Source organism: Drosophila hydei, unplaced genomic scaffold, assembly GCF_003285905.1.
Source record: "Drosophila hydei strain 15085-1641.00,03,60 unplaced genomic scaffold, DhydRS2 tig00000063-arrow-pilon, whole genome shotgun sequence".
In the NCBI taxonomy this organism is placed as follows: Eukaryota; Metazoa; Arthropoda; class Insecta; order Diptera; family Drosophilidae; genus Drosophila; species Drosophila hydei.
Genome location: NW_022045657.1, coordinates 7834421 through 7848444, shown reverse-complemented (window position 1 = coordinate 7848444; position 14024 = coordinate 7834421). Strand labels below are relative to the sequence as shown.

Genomic DNA, 14024 nt, shown 5'->3' with positions numbered 1-14024 from the left:
AATGGTATTGGTATTGGAATGACGTGGAACGAAGAATAATATTCTGTTTATTTTCGAAATTAAACTTATATTGTTGACTGCATACATATTAATGTGTATTTAATAAATTAATTCGGCGACTAATTGTCGAGCTATGTATAATTAGAATTTCAATAATTTATTGTCTCAATGTACGCGTCAGATAAAAATAGTAAAAGATAATTTTCATAGACATTGATAAAACCGTATAAAAGCTACACATGCATATGTATATTTAGAATATGTTAAAATTTTTTACAGAGTCTGGTAATAATTTCCGTTAACATTTAATGTTTTCAACATTATCGTGTGAATTTGAGGTTCATCTATAATATAAAGCGGAATCAAAATACTTGATAGTGCTCAATTGAAATATAGGAACTCACTCGATTATTTCCACTTTAAAATTTAAAAATAATAGGTTTTAAAGCTATTCCTATTAAGTAGAATAAAAATTCTAGTCGAACTCTTGTAGTTTCCTTAATTAAAATGTAGAAGCACTGTAATAACTTACAGCTTACGTTATATAGCTACATTCGCACACTGGGGCGTGTATCGAATAGGACTAGCAAAAGTATTCGTTGCAGGAAATGTTTATTAACTATAAATTGCGCAACGCAAAAGGCGGCGAGCAGCTCATCGGAAGGAAGGAAATGAGCAAACATCGGACGCACCCACAAAAACAAATAAAAATGCGGCATACGCAAGGCGTCCTAATTGTGAGGTAGGCTTTGTTGTTGTTGTTTTTGCTGCTGTTGCTGATGTATTGAGTATATGGCAGGCTGTGCGCGTTCATAAATCATTTGCCTGCGGGCATATGATAAATTGTCATACTAATTGTTTTTAGCGTTCAAGACAGACAGGCAGCAGCGTCTTTGGGGGCCTGGGTTTTGGTTTATGTAGCCCACGTCAATGTCATTGGCCATGTATATGGCTATGCTGATGACGACGACGATGGCGATGACGTTGGCCTGCTAAATGCAGCCCGAGGCTGGAATAATTTTAGACTCTTGCCTTAAAATGCCAAATTAGAAAACAAAACGATTTTGCCACTCATTTACTTGGACCTGTCAAATTTTGCATATCATTTGAGGCTTTACATTTTCAGCTTAAACACATTTCAGTGCTTGGCTAAGAAATCATTAGGCTCTAATACTTGTTAAATACCAGCTCAGTTGCAGTTGCCATCAATCAGTGTCTTGCACATTGCTTGTGCAAAATGTTGAGGGAATGGACATGGCTGGCGAGCACTCGACATAGAGTAACTCGAGTTTAGTTTGATATTGTTGCAAACATGTTAATATTTTGGCGAGACGAAACAAGTTTATGATTTATGACACTTTAATAATGACAGCCGGCTTGGGGCGGGTCAGATGCCGACGGCCGACGGCGAATGGGAGCAGCAACAGGTTTGTTGTCATGTTTGTTATGGCCAGCTCTTCGTTATTTGTTGTTGCTTTTAAATAAATTTGTGTGTTTTACGCTCATTTGTTGATGGTCAGGAAAATGGACGAGAGGGGCGATGCAGAGATGGGGGCAGAGGCAGTGCTTGGCTTTGGACATTTTTGTAAGCTCTGACTATTTGACACTTTAATGAACTGCCTGGGGTCGCGTGTGTCGCAGTCGCCCTGCCGCGAGCCCCAAGCGATTCATTAATATTAATGCTTCATTTTGGCCAGTTTTCGCCATGACAAAACTGGGCTAGCGCACTTTAACCTGTGTCAGATACACAGACACGCGGATAGACGGATAGAGGGATAGAGGGATAGACACACATGTCAATCGCCGTTGCTTCGTTTGTTTAATTTGTTGATAATTGCAGTTTAATTGAGCAGCGATAAGAGCGATGCTTGTTGGTCACCAGCTCGCAAACAATTTGTGGACAACGTTCAAATTCGACGGCAGTTTTGGCCATTGGCCAACGATTCGGTCATTTGCTAATGCGTGCGAGTAATTATGGCACAATTGCATTTGTCTGCTGACCTTTGACCGACACAGCATATGCCTAATACCCTTAATGGTTTTGTGTATTTGGCACAGTAATTGCTATTATTAGCTGCTTGTATGTGGACCTTGCTCACATGTCTAATGTATAATGTCTCTTGTATCTATGATGTGGCTGTTGATGTCATGATTTATGGGCTAATAGAAATTGAGCCACGCGCCGACTTTGAAATATTTTAATTAAGAACGCTAGCGCACACGCCGCTTTCAATTACCCAGTCCACTTTGCGGCACCGTATCGATGGCCACGAAAATTTGCACGGCAAATGAAATCCGAGCGAAACTCAGGAAAATCTTATAATTTACTTCATCGTTTCGGCCTGTTTTGTGGCAACTTTTGACTGCTACTGCTATTTGTTATTGTTTCAGCTTACTTGTGTTTGCGTTTGGTCTAAAGATAAACAAGCGGCAGAAAACAAGAAAAGCAAGCACCTGGCAACCTGACCCTAGGCCATGTTATTTAACTTTGGACACGCAGCTATTGGCGGGTGTCCATATCAGTTATATGACAGCTGCCCAGCAACTGTACGAGCCAAACTTTTTGGGCTTCATTTCGTGGGTCTTTAATTTGGCCTCTCGGTCGACAACGCCTGAACGAATTTCTATTTTTTATTCATTTTATCTTATTTTTAGTTCTATTCCCATTTGTTTGCCTGTGGCAAAAGTAATTAAATTAAACATTTCTTAGAGAGAGTTTTAATATATTTAAGCAATTTGTACGCTGCTAGCAAAATATAAAATGCTACCCCAGTTTAATAGGACAACTGCCGTCCAGCAAAACCGACACCAACACAAAGCTTGGCTGCCCTTTGCTAATATATGGCGTCTCATTATGGGCATAAATGAGCATTGTTTAGTGGACCTGTGCAAATAGGCAGAGCAAAAGAGAGAATAGAGAGGGAGTAAGTACAGCCTGTTGCTGCGAGCATTGTTTGCTTATGCTGACCTATAAATCTGTTTGGTAACAGGCTTCGGACAGACTCATTTATGATGAGTTTCCATTGACAGCAAAGTGGCCATGCGTAGCCAGGCCTGAACTATTATCAATTAGAGCGTATTCTCTATGCACACACACGCACGCAACTACACACACTCACGTGCAAGCCAGATTTGCACACTTCAAGGTGTAATCAGATTTATGTGCAGCAATCAAGACAATTACCTAGCAAATTCTGGAAACTATATGAATCAGTTGATCCATGTAAATGTGTGTGTGTGTGTTTGTGTGTGTTTGTTTCTGTACTGTGTGTCTCCAAGGAACCATTAATGCCTAATTTAAACGCATTTGTTGCCAAGACAATGTGCCAATTTGTTATTGTTAGTCAGTTGCTCAAGTCTTGACCATGGCCAGAGCGTAGACCAATTATGAGTCCTGGGAATTCAGTTTAAATATATATATGTATATAGGGCTTGGTTAAGTAGTTACTTCCACACATATATACACACGCGCAGATTGACTGCCCAAGAAATGCAAAATCATAATCAAAATCCATATCAAAAATCATTTTAGCATCTGATGTGGCTGCCAGTTGACTAATTAATTAATTATGCATATTTCCGCATAGTTTTTGGTGGCATTCGGTGGCTTTGTAGTTTGGCCGCTCTGAAACACGAGTAGTTTTTGCCGCGCTTCGACTTTATGTAACGGAGTGCTCAAACCAACGCCCCATTGGGGGCAGCCCCAAGGCGCAGTGTTAACGCTTAAATGCTCATTTATCTTTGATTAACTGTTGTTGGCTGTCGGTTGTTGCTTGTCGGTGCCTTGGTTTGTTGTGCTGTTGCCTGTCTGCTCGTGGCGCGTGTTGCAACAGCTGAAATCGAGCACAAAATCAAAGTCAAAACTCAAGCTGAACCTGAAACTTTAGCCGAGTTAGCTGGTATATTGTAAGCATTCGCGTCATTTATCATTTTAGTTACAATTTCGAATTTTCACTCTTGTGGGGTTTTTGGACGCAGCGAAATTAAATGCGCGTATAAAAATCCGAGGGCCCTCAACTCTGGACGCCAGTTTGCAACTTTTAGTAGCACGCAACAGATCCGTGAACAGCCCAACATAAGCTCATGATGTGTGGAATTTTAGTAAGTATTTGTGAAATTGAAAACCTTGAAATGGCGCTTACACTCAGTGAAAACACTTTGTAGCTACTCTGCTTCGTTGCTGTGGCAAGCGCGTCGAAATTGGGTTACAATTACCGGGCAGCTGTGGACGACAGGCGCTTTGCTGACCTTATCGATACGGAGGCCACGGGATTTAGTGTATCGGATACGCAACAACAAACACGTCAACGGCAACAACAACAGCTGCAACAGCAACAACTCTTGGGTCAGCAGTCCGTGGCAGATGAATTTAATAAGGAATTTTATACATATGCCGCGCCCGAGGATGATTTTGCTGATCGCGAAGCCACAGATCACATTGCCCACATGCTGAAGCGCAATCTACGTGTGCTCTTCATCAAGTCACCCGAGCATCAGGGCCTCACAAATGCCGCCCTGCAGCTGGCTAAACAGTCTAGCGAGCAGCGCACGGCCATCTATGTGCTGACCAAGCAGGCGGATGTTGGCGAATTGGCGCAGCGTCTACAAGCTGAGAAGCCTAGTTTCGAGCATAAGCCAGAGGTGCACTTTGTTAAATATCGCACTCCCGAGGACGCTGTGCGTGCACAGCAGCTCATCCAGCAGCAATTCAATGCCCTGGGAGGCAGCTCGCGCAGTTCCGATGAAGGCGTGGCACCGGTACTGGACTTTAGCTCACCGCCAATTGTGGATGAGAGGTCTCCAGCGCAAGCTGGTGCCGGCTCTAAGTATTTGCCTGCAGCGTAGCAGCCTGGCACATTGTAACTAGATTTCCTTTAGTCAGTTTACGTCGTTGTAGTTGTTTCTGTTATATTTTATTAAAATAAGGTTCTCATTACAAATTGCTTATGACGAGTTGCCCAAGGTTTTAATTTTACTTTGAAGTAGAAACTGTTCTCGGAGCTACGCTTTTGCCAGAAACAAGTAAAATTTAAATTAAAGACTGTATTATGTTTATAATCCGCACAAACGAATTTAACACAGGATACTCTCAGATGTGGCCAACGAATTCCGAGATGTGCAACATCATGTAAACCTTGGAACTGTGACGGTATTCTAACTGTAAAGTATATTGGCTCATTAGTCAATTGATTAATTAATCATCGATATTAGATTATTCTATCACGTTCGAAGTCATTGCATGAGTAAATTGTTAGGAAATTGTTTTCCCTTCTTTACTCTTCTACACTTATGACCATTATGCAATCTCTTTCGTTCATATATTGCATTTTACACAAGCTCAGCATGACTTAATTTTCTATATCTACTGAATATCTAAGAACTTATGGATTTATAACAGTTGTCGGAGATGTTAAGCTTAATGAATGAAACAGAGTATTTAATAAGTGCGTATTATGTAGATGTGCGCATTTAGTATCCTTTGAATAAGTATTAAATGCCTGAGGATTGGTTGTCTTTAGGCAACTGCCACTGCCATAGCCACGTCCATTGCCATTGCCATTGCTATTCTCAGAAGACGGAGTTTCAAAAACACGGGACTCAACTTTTAATTTGATTAACTTTGATGCTGAACTGATAACAGTTTCTTATTATTTATTTACATTATTCATAATTCTTTAGCTCACTTTACAAAAGCTCGGCTAAGTCAACGGGTAAGTAAGTAATAATAAATCAAACTCTTAAGGCACGCAATAATTTAGTGGGTGGATATTTTTTTAATAAAATTAGTTCTGAAAATGATTATTTAACTCAGAATATTAGTATTTAAGCTTAATATTAGTTCGTTGCTTTGGGTAAAACTTTGTTCAAAATGTCAGTGTTTATTTGAGCGTAGTTTGATCAAAAATAAGATAGCAGTACAGTTTAAAACATGTCCTCGACACTGGCAATTTAAAACGGATTCAATTTCAATTGTTACCGTGCGTGGCAATTGCTGTCTAGGGGGTGCACAGGGGGCTGGGAGCCTTGCAATTATGTTGGCACTGTGAGGCAGACAGCACGTATGTGCTCTGGTATTTTCTTTTAAACGGGAAGCGAAATAAAAGTAAATAATGAAATAAAACGCTGGCGAAAGGCGCGCAAATAAAAATAAAACGCAGCGCATATAAAGCGAAGTACCGACAAAATGGCAGCTATTTGCCCAGGCGGGAAATCTGAGAAGGAGAGAAACCCCTCATATTGTCTATAACGTCTCTATCCGATTAAAGTACACTTCGGAGTCAATTAATACAAATGAGCAGCGTTTACAACGGTGGGCAAGAGGGGGGCTACCGATACGCACCATAACTCACAGCATCGAGGCAGCGGCAGGCAGAATTTTAGTTCAGTTCGCCGCTTTGCAATTTAATTAAACAAACAGTCTGCCCTGCGGTTCTCAGCCAACACGAGCAGCAGCAGCAGTTGGCCATGGGGAATTGTAATTTGCAGCGCCAACAGCAAAATGTTTGCCAAGTGCCGACGTGTTGGCAACAACTCTAATCCATTGTGAATAATTGTTATTGTTTCGGGTACTCGGACCGGGAACTTGTGCTCTAAATTTAATTGTCTAGGATTGAAGTCACATAGAGGTCCACATCTGCGAGTCCAGATCAAAGCGTTAGGCGTGTCCAGCTTATTGAATGTCTTTGCGTGTGAGGCTTGTCGCATGTCCTGACATAGCTTGCGTTAATGTGGTAAATGCTGAAATGAAAAAGCATCAATTAAATCAAAATTGGAGAGAAATCTGATTTCTCATCACGATTCTAAGTGATGACAAAATTAAAATCTTAAAATTCCAGGTGTATAATTAACAATTTAATTATAACAAATATATATAATTAAACATGGTTTATTGATCAAACTTAAAAAGTTTTTTTCCATATTTATATTTATTTATACATATTAAGATATGTATTACAAACTAATCCTAAGAATAATACGAATAGAGTATATAAAAATTGAAGCGTGTAAGTCTTTGCCCTTTTCTGAGTCTTCAAAGACTTTATTTGATTTAATTTACAAAAAAAAAAAAAAAAAAAATAGAAATCCAAGGAATTCGATAGCTACAAACGATTTCAAGAAATTGAATTCTTTAAAAGCAGTGTCAACATATATACACGCGCTAGTGTGTTAGTTAACGAGTGGGTGTTTGTGTGTGTAAATATTGTATTGTAGTAAAGCTGGGTTTTTGTCATCTCACAGCCAATTAAGCTACCTGAAATGAAAGAATAAACGCAAGGTGTCAAAGCATTGGAAGCGTTGCTTGGAGTCGATGTACATATATATGGGACGTACAAGCTGTACACCCACACACCCACATACATACATTATTGGGCGTCTTTGTCTGCTTATGTTCTAGTGGTCTGGCAGGATGGGTGTGAAAGTTCGTTCTCTGTGCATCATTATCCTTTTTGGAGTCTCACATTGATTTTGTGGAGGTATTTATTATAGCTTTGCTTACCTGAATCACATGTGTCGGTTCGCGGGTAATTAAATGTCGTATATATTGCTTCAGCTCGCCACACACGTGGCTTTTACTAGTAGCTGACAAAGTGTGATGACCGGGAAAGAGAACGGTTTATGCGTGTTGATTAAGTTGCTGCCTTGGCGACCAAACACCATCGACAAAATTATTATTGCATTTGTATTGCGGTAGCCGAATATACAACGATGAATGCAAATCGATTCAATATTTGTGTTTGACAGACAATCACAGCTCTGAATAGCTGAATAAGTAAACGTGCGTACGTGTGTGTATAAATAAGGTATTTGATAATGTTGACCTAATTTGGCGTGCAATCACTTGACGGTCGCCAAAGGCGGCTGCTACGCGAGTCCTTCGGTTCTATGGTACAATTCAAGCACAATATCCATAGCCCCAGCTAATATAGCTAATAAACTGAACCAAAAGTTAAAGCCACAAAGCAACTAGGTGTGGTTGCTACATGTGGCAAAGACTTGTTAGGGCAGGGGATAAGTAAAGGGTCGGATTCTTACCCGATTCAAGCATAGACAGCGCATGAACGAAAGCCACCACAAAACGGAAATGAAACTTATTAAAAGATTTGAATCTAATCGATTTTTGTCCTTTACGCCGAAATGAACTTTCCCGTCGCCTGCTACCAGCTATCAGCAAGCTGCTTCCAGTTACCAGTTGCCAGTTGCCAGTCGCCAGCTGGGGGCATTAAAGTGGTGCAGCGGTGTGGTGGGGTGTCCATGGCATTTGCCAGCCATAAATTTAATTGAAAACCCAAATCGTATTCTGTCTATGACAGCTTAGTGGCAAGGCGAGGCGAGTACTGGCGGCAAGCATGCATGTCCATATGCCAAGGAAATATGTATATATACATATATATTTAGATTTTATTAAATTTACTTAAGCGTCAAATAACTCAACCAAATCATTGGCTTTTAGTGCAGAAAGTGAACGTACTGACTTGCACCTGCACACACAGACAAATACGATTTCAAATAATTTGAATATCCAATTGAATGTGTGCACTTATCGTCACGCACACACATCTGTGTGTGCACTTATCGAGATGCTCATATACGAGAAGTATTCAGTGTCATCCCAAGCTCGGGCTGCATGGCCAAGTGGAGAGTCACGTTTGCCAACTTGCTGGCGTTTAACATGAATGCCAACCCGTGCACAGCATCAATTGTCTATCTGACCGTAGCTGTAGCCAGGGCCAAATTGGTGGCAGTTTGAAAGACCAACTAGACAGTTCCCATTTGCAGATGCCTGAGAGCTGAGGCCTCGGCTTCCTGCAGTTCAAGTTAAGCTGCGTTATTGAAATTCGCCTAAACGGCAAAAGTGTTTGAGTGCATTCAGGTATTCATACACTCACACTTGCAGATGTGCTCTGGCAGTCGAACCTTAAGAGAGAAAAACGTTTCTGCAAATGCCTTTCGTAAGCATTTCCAATAACCGTAGCACATCTTTCAGCGTCTGCTAACAACATACAGGCATTTATATATTCTCAAATAATGATTAAAAATGCGGCAGAACAAAATTAAAAGTTCACATGAGAATGCTTTTATTGCTAACAAGCGGTGAGTACCCAGTAAATTAAGTGCCAGTCGGGCAGAAAACTGAACCATTTTTTGTTTTGAACAAAAATTTTAAACTTGTATCGGTTCATAGCAGCCAGAAGCATTTATGAAAAATTTATTTTCACTGTCATATATATGATCTACCTTTGTGCATATTTTAAGTTATATAAAAAAGCAGTCAATCTTTAATTCCATCTGTAGCTATCCGAAAATTAAGAGCTAGCAATTAAGAGTTATGAAATTAAAGTGAATTTCATTTTGTATTTTGTAATTATTACACATAATCGAAAAATGTATAAATATTTCAGAAAAAAATTCGAATTTTACGTGATATAAATAAAAACAAGTATGAAAGTTCTAGTCGATTAGGATTTACCCTGAACAGTGTCCGATCTGCGCTTTAAAATATTTTCCATAGCTTGTATCGAGCATTAAAACAAGGTAAATAGAAACCGACATTAAGAAACCAAGACTCGAACTGGCATTTCGAATTACGTGCATTACCATACCAACACCGTTCAACGACTACATTTTATGGTGTAATAATAATAATATTTGGTAAATTGATTTGATTTTGATAGCTGCATATATAATATATAATATATAATATATAATATATAATATATAATATATAATATATAATATATAATATATAATATATAATATATAATATATAATATATAATATATAATATATAATATATAATATATAATATATATATATAATACATAATATATAATATATAATATGGTTCGTGCTTAGGTATATCAGATGTCATTTAAAGATTATCCTGACAAACAGAACAAAACATTTACTAAACAAATTGTATTACATAAATTAAATACAGTTCTGCTAGGTGGATCGATGTAATCCATATTTTAAAAACGAATTTCCTTGAATTTGGCACGTTAAGAGAAGCACATAAATCCTCGTTCAATTAGAACTAAGAGCATATGCTAGTCAGTTGATTCGTTATTTTGTTGTATTTGAAATAAAATGTTACATTTTTATAACTTTGGACCCAATTCCATTTATTTAATGAAATTTAAATAGAGGCAACAAGTAACAGCTGCACTACGCTTGCACAGTCTCGCACAGCCACAGATATGTGTGTGTAAACATAGGCGCGTGTGTGTGTATCTGTGTTCATTCAGATGTGTGCAATCAGTGGCTCAATCCTTTGTTGCTGTTATGTCATCCAACTGCAAAGAGACAGAGCGACCAAAATCGAAGCGCGTGAAACCAAAGCCATAGCCAAAAGGAAATGCTGGTCGATAGCAAAAGCCAACTGACGCGTGTGCAATTTTTGTTAAATTGCAGTGAGGGGGAATACCAGAAAAACACAGCAAAAAATTAATTCGAAAGCTGCAATAACTGCTGACAATTTAAAGCTTCAAATGTTTCACATGGTATTAAAAGTAATTTTATGTTCCATTCGAATATTTGAACAAATTAAGTGGTGTCCCAAGACACTTGAGATACATTTTTGAATAATAAATATAGTTTCTCATTATTTTTCATATTTGACACGAACAAATATTGTAAACTCTCAAAACGCAATTTCATTAATATATTGGCTGAAATAATATTATAGAGCGTTGGGTTATACATTTGAATTACTATTGTACATAAATGAGTTACTCGGGTATTCAATTAAAATTGTTTGCCTTCAGTTCAATGCCATTCGTGCAACACTTTCGATTGCATGCCACTTGATCACGTGACTGCGAAAACATGCATTTATCTTTTTAACCGCCGGCAGCTGTCATAAATGCAGCCGCACATGCAATGGCAATCGCATAAATACAGCAATTAGCGAAAGTTGCGTATACGAGCTGTTGCCTCACGCTATACGTTTCTGCGTGTTTATTATTGGCTGAGGTACTAAAGTCATACTTCTGCAAGGACATTTATGATAAATATGTAAAAGGAAAAAAAAAACAATAAATGCAGACATTTGATTCGTTGCCGCTGCCTATCAGCACCAAATGTTGTACCGATGGGGTAAAGGAGGAGAGTCAGAAGAACACGAAGTGGAAGCGCACATGTGAACGAGTGTGCGTGCATGTGTGGGTGTTATGTGCGTAGATCCTAGCTAAGTCGCATTAACGCCATTCAAAATGCGCATCTTAGCAGCTCCAAGCTCAAGCGCTAGCGCCAGACCTTGCACGACTGCACATGCAGCAACTAACACTTGAGCACTCCTGTCACTTGCGAAAAGTGGTTGCCGATTTTGGCTGGCGGCGGTGCACAAACGGCATACAATACATACATATTTAAGTACAACTGATGGGGCGCCATCGCGTCGTCGTCGCCGTTTGGCCGTGTTAAACACGTATTCAACACATGCTCGACATGTCGTCGGTGAGTGTCGTTGTTGTTGTTACTATTGTTAATGTTGGAGCTGCTGTTGCTGCGTTGGCCATGCAGCCACAGCGGTATTCAGTTTGTACAGCCAGAAATCATTCTGGCGCACCCAGAACGTTTCTTGCCCGGCAGCAATATGAGCCTAGCGTTAGCGCCATATTCTCGTATTTACTCTGGTGTGTGCAACACGGGAGTTTTTATTGTTGCTTCAATAGCTGCCTTTGTTTGCCTCTCTTGTCGTGTCTTTTCGTCCCTGTCTATCTTGCTCGATGTTCTCTGCCTCACTGCGATTTCAGCTTTGTTTGACAGCATTTCAATTACTACAAATGATATTTGTGTGTGCTGTAGGATGTGATGTGTGCTCTGCGCCATGTTGCGCTGCTCTGTTGCTTCTAGTCATCAAACTCCTTTAGCTATACTTATTTTCAGCTATCTCTTTTGCTCGCTTCTTCTCTTTCTCTCAGCAATATCTAACTTTCATTGATTTTTGCACCTTTTCACAATTTTTGTTTTGTTCAATAGCTTTTTCACTAGGTATAACTTTTGGGAGACCTTCTATTGAAACTGTTGCAAATTGGGTTTTGGTCAAAGCTATTGGGCAGTCTTAGGGGTGGCTGATTAATGAATTAGCTCAAAGCGATTTGTTTACTTTTATGTCGAAAGTCGCAATCTTTTGTGCTTTCTGTCATTAAGTTAAATTGTGCGTGTGTGCCATTAAAAGTTTGCCTAGCCTTCGACGTCGTCCTTACTTTTAATTATATATATCAGTGTGTAGCTGCCCACAGACTCACACATACACGAACACACGTTCATGCAGCCACATGCTGTCAAAGTGGCCTGTCAACAGCCGTTGGCCAGTCGCTCTGGCAATCGAGCGGTCATTGGACCAACTTTTGATGAGGGTTGTCATCGTCATCGTGAGCGTCAAACAAATGAAAACATATGTAGCGTTAAAAGCGAAAGCAGCACCCACAGCAGCAACAGCAAGCTGAACAGCAGCCCAAACGAGTGTCCATATTAATATCAAATGAACTGTGAGCACAATCATGATGTGCCTGTGGTCCTGCGGCAGCAAAATGTCCAGGACAAAACTTTCTAATGGCACATGATATCGCTGCCACCCAGTGCCCCACAACAGACGACTTCATTTTACATTTTAACATTGTGCTTCTGATTTCATAATCAAATCCTATTAACTAACTAACTAAATATTTCACATTTCACTTTTAGTCAGCATAATGCAATTGTTTATTTTATATGGAGTAAAGATTCTAATGCAATTTTCATATATGTATGCGATTGGGTAGGTAAAGTTATGAACGAGAATACCATGATAAAAGTATAAAAAGGCACACCATTTTAATTTTGGATCAGAGTTTATCTACTTTAAAATATGGTAAATACGAATTCTAAAAAAATCTAAAAGCCAATGAAAATATTGTATTGAATGCAAATGATCTTTAAAGAGAAATATTGAAACAACGGAATTGTTTTCCACTCCGTTTTTATGTGTAGAAACAATTGAGCAATTGTGTGCCCAATGCACAGAAAAGGGGCTTCTGCCATTGGTTTGTTTGTTTACTGGGCATAAATAAAGTAAGCCTTCTCCATCACAAACGCACACACACACACACAAACATCGACTGGTGCAATGGAATCAAGGGCTATCGCATTGCGTATTTGAAAACTCGAATGCAATCTTGGCAAAAAGGTGAGCGTGTGCTTTGCTACTTTGTCTGGTCAGTGACTGTAGGTCTGCTGGGCTTATTCAACTGTTGAGTGCAATTGTCGGTTGTTGTCGCAAGGGTGCACACACGAATATGCCTCGGGCGATTCCAGCACAGTAACTGCATACCAGACGGAGTGACATATGGTCTAACGGCACAGGTTGAATGATAATAGCAGGTAAGCCAACACCTGCTATAGTTGACGTGCATGCCTGAAAAATGTCAACTACAGTTGTTTCATGGTTCACGCCACTTGCTAACAGTAAGTCAGTTGAGGGGCGTGTGTCAGTTGCAGTTAACTTAGATGTCCCTATGGGATAATCTTTGTAAACTGTGTCCATTTATGTATATGAATTTATTCAAATCAGGACGTGGGCAGCAGGACACGGCAACCTCTCAACCAGCAGGCATTTTGTTGTGGCTCTGTTGATGCTAAACTATTTTGCATTTAGAGCAGCCAGCGCTTAAACCAAAGCCGTATCCGAAGCCAAACCCAAACCCGAACCCAAGCCCAAGCCCAAAGCCAAAACCACAGGCACTAGCACAGTCGATACCACGCGTTTCGTCCTGCGCCAAAATACGTGCCAGTTACATGCAGTCGCTATATGCGCGCGTGCCTGTGTGTGTTTTAGTCTTTGGGTATGGGCAGCTTTGTTCACATGTTTTCACTTGCTGCTTAATTTGCATTTAAATGGTTTTTGCACTTAGGCTATTTCCCGTGTAAATGAGCTTTGTTTGCTGTTGTTGTTTTTGAGGTTATTTTGCCATTGTTGCTGCTGCTGTTGTTGTTGTTGTTTTTGTTTCCTCGGCCCACTAAGCAAGGCAGCGCCAGCGGCC

General features: G+C 39.8%; 1 protein-coding gene across 1 annotated transcript; it reads left to right on the top strand.

Moving 5' to 3' along the window:
* Positions 1–4055: 4055 nt before the first annotated feature.
* LOC111596451 lies at positions 4056–12498 on the top strand. Its single transcript, XM_023310680.2, has 3 exons — positions 4056–4101; positions 4165–4785; positions 12418–12498. The coding sequence occupies exons 1-3, from the start codon at positions 4084–4086 to the stop codon at positions 12496–12498; spliced, it is 720 nt and encodes a 239-aa protein (XP_023166448.2). The 5' UTR covers positions 4056–4083.
* Positions 12499–14024: the final 1526 nt, after the last annotated feature.

Coding starts and splice junctions, on each gene's coding strand:
- LOC111596451 (XM_023310680.2), top strand. Junction 4,786..12,417: donor ACTTTAGCTCACCGCCAATT/GTGGATGAGAGG, acceptor TAGCGTTAAAAG/CGAAAGCAGCACCCACAGCA.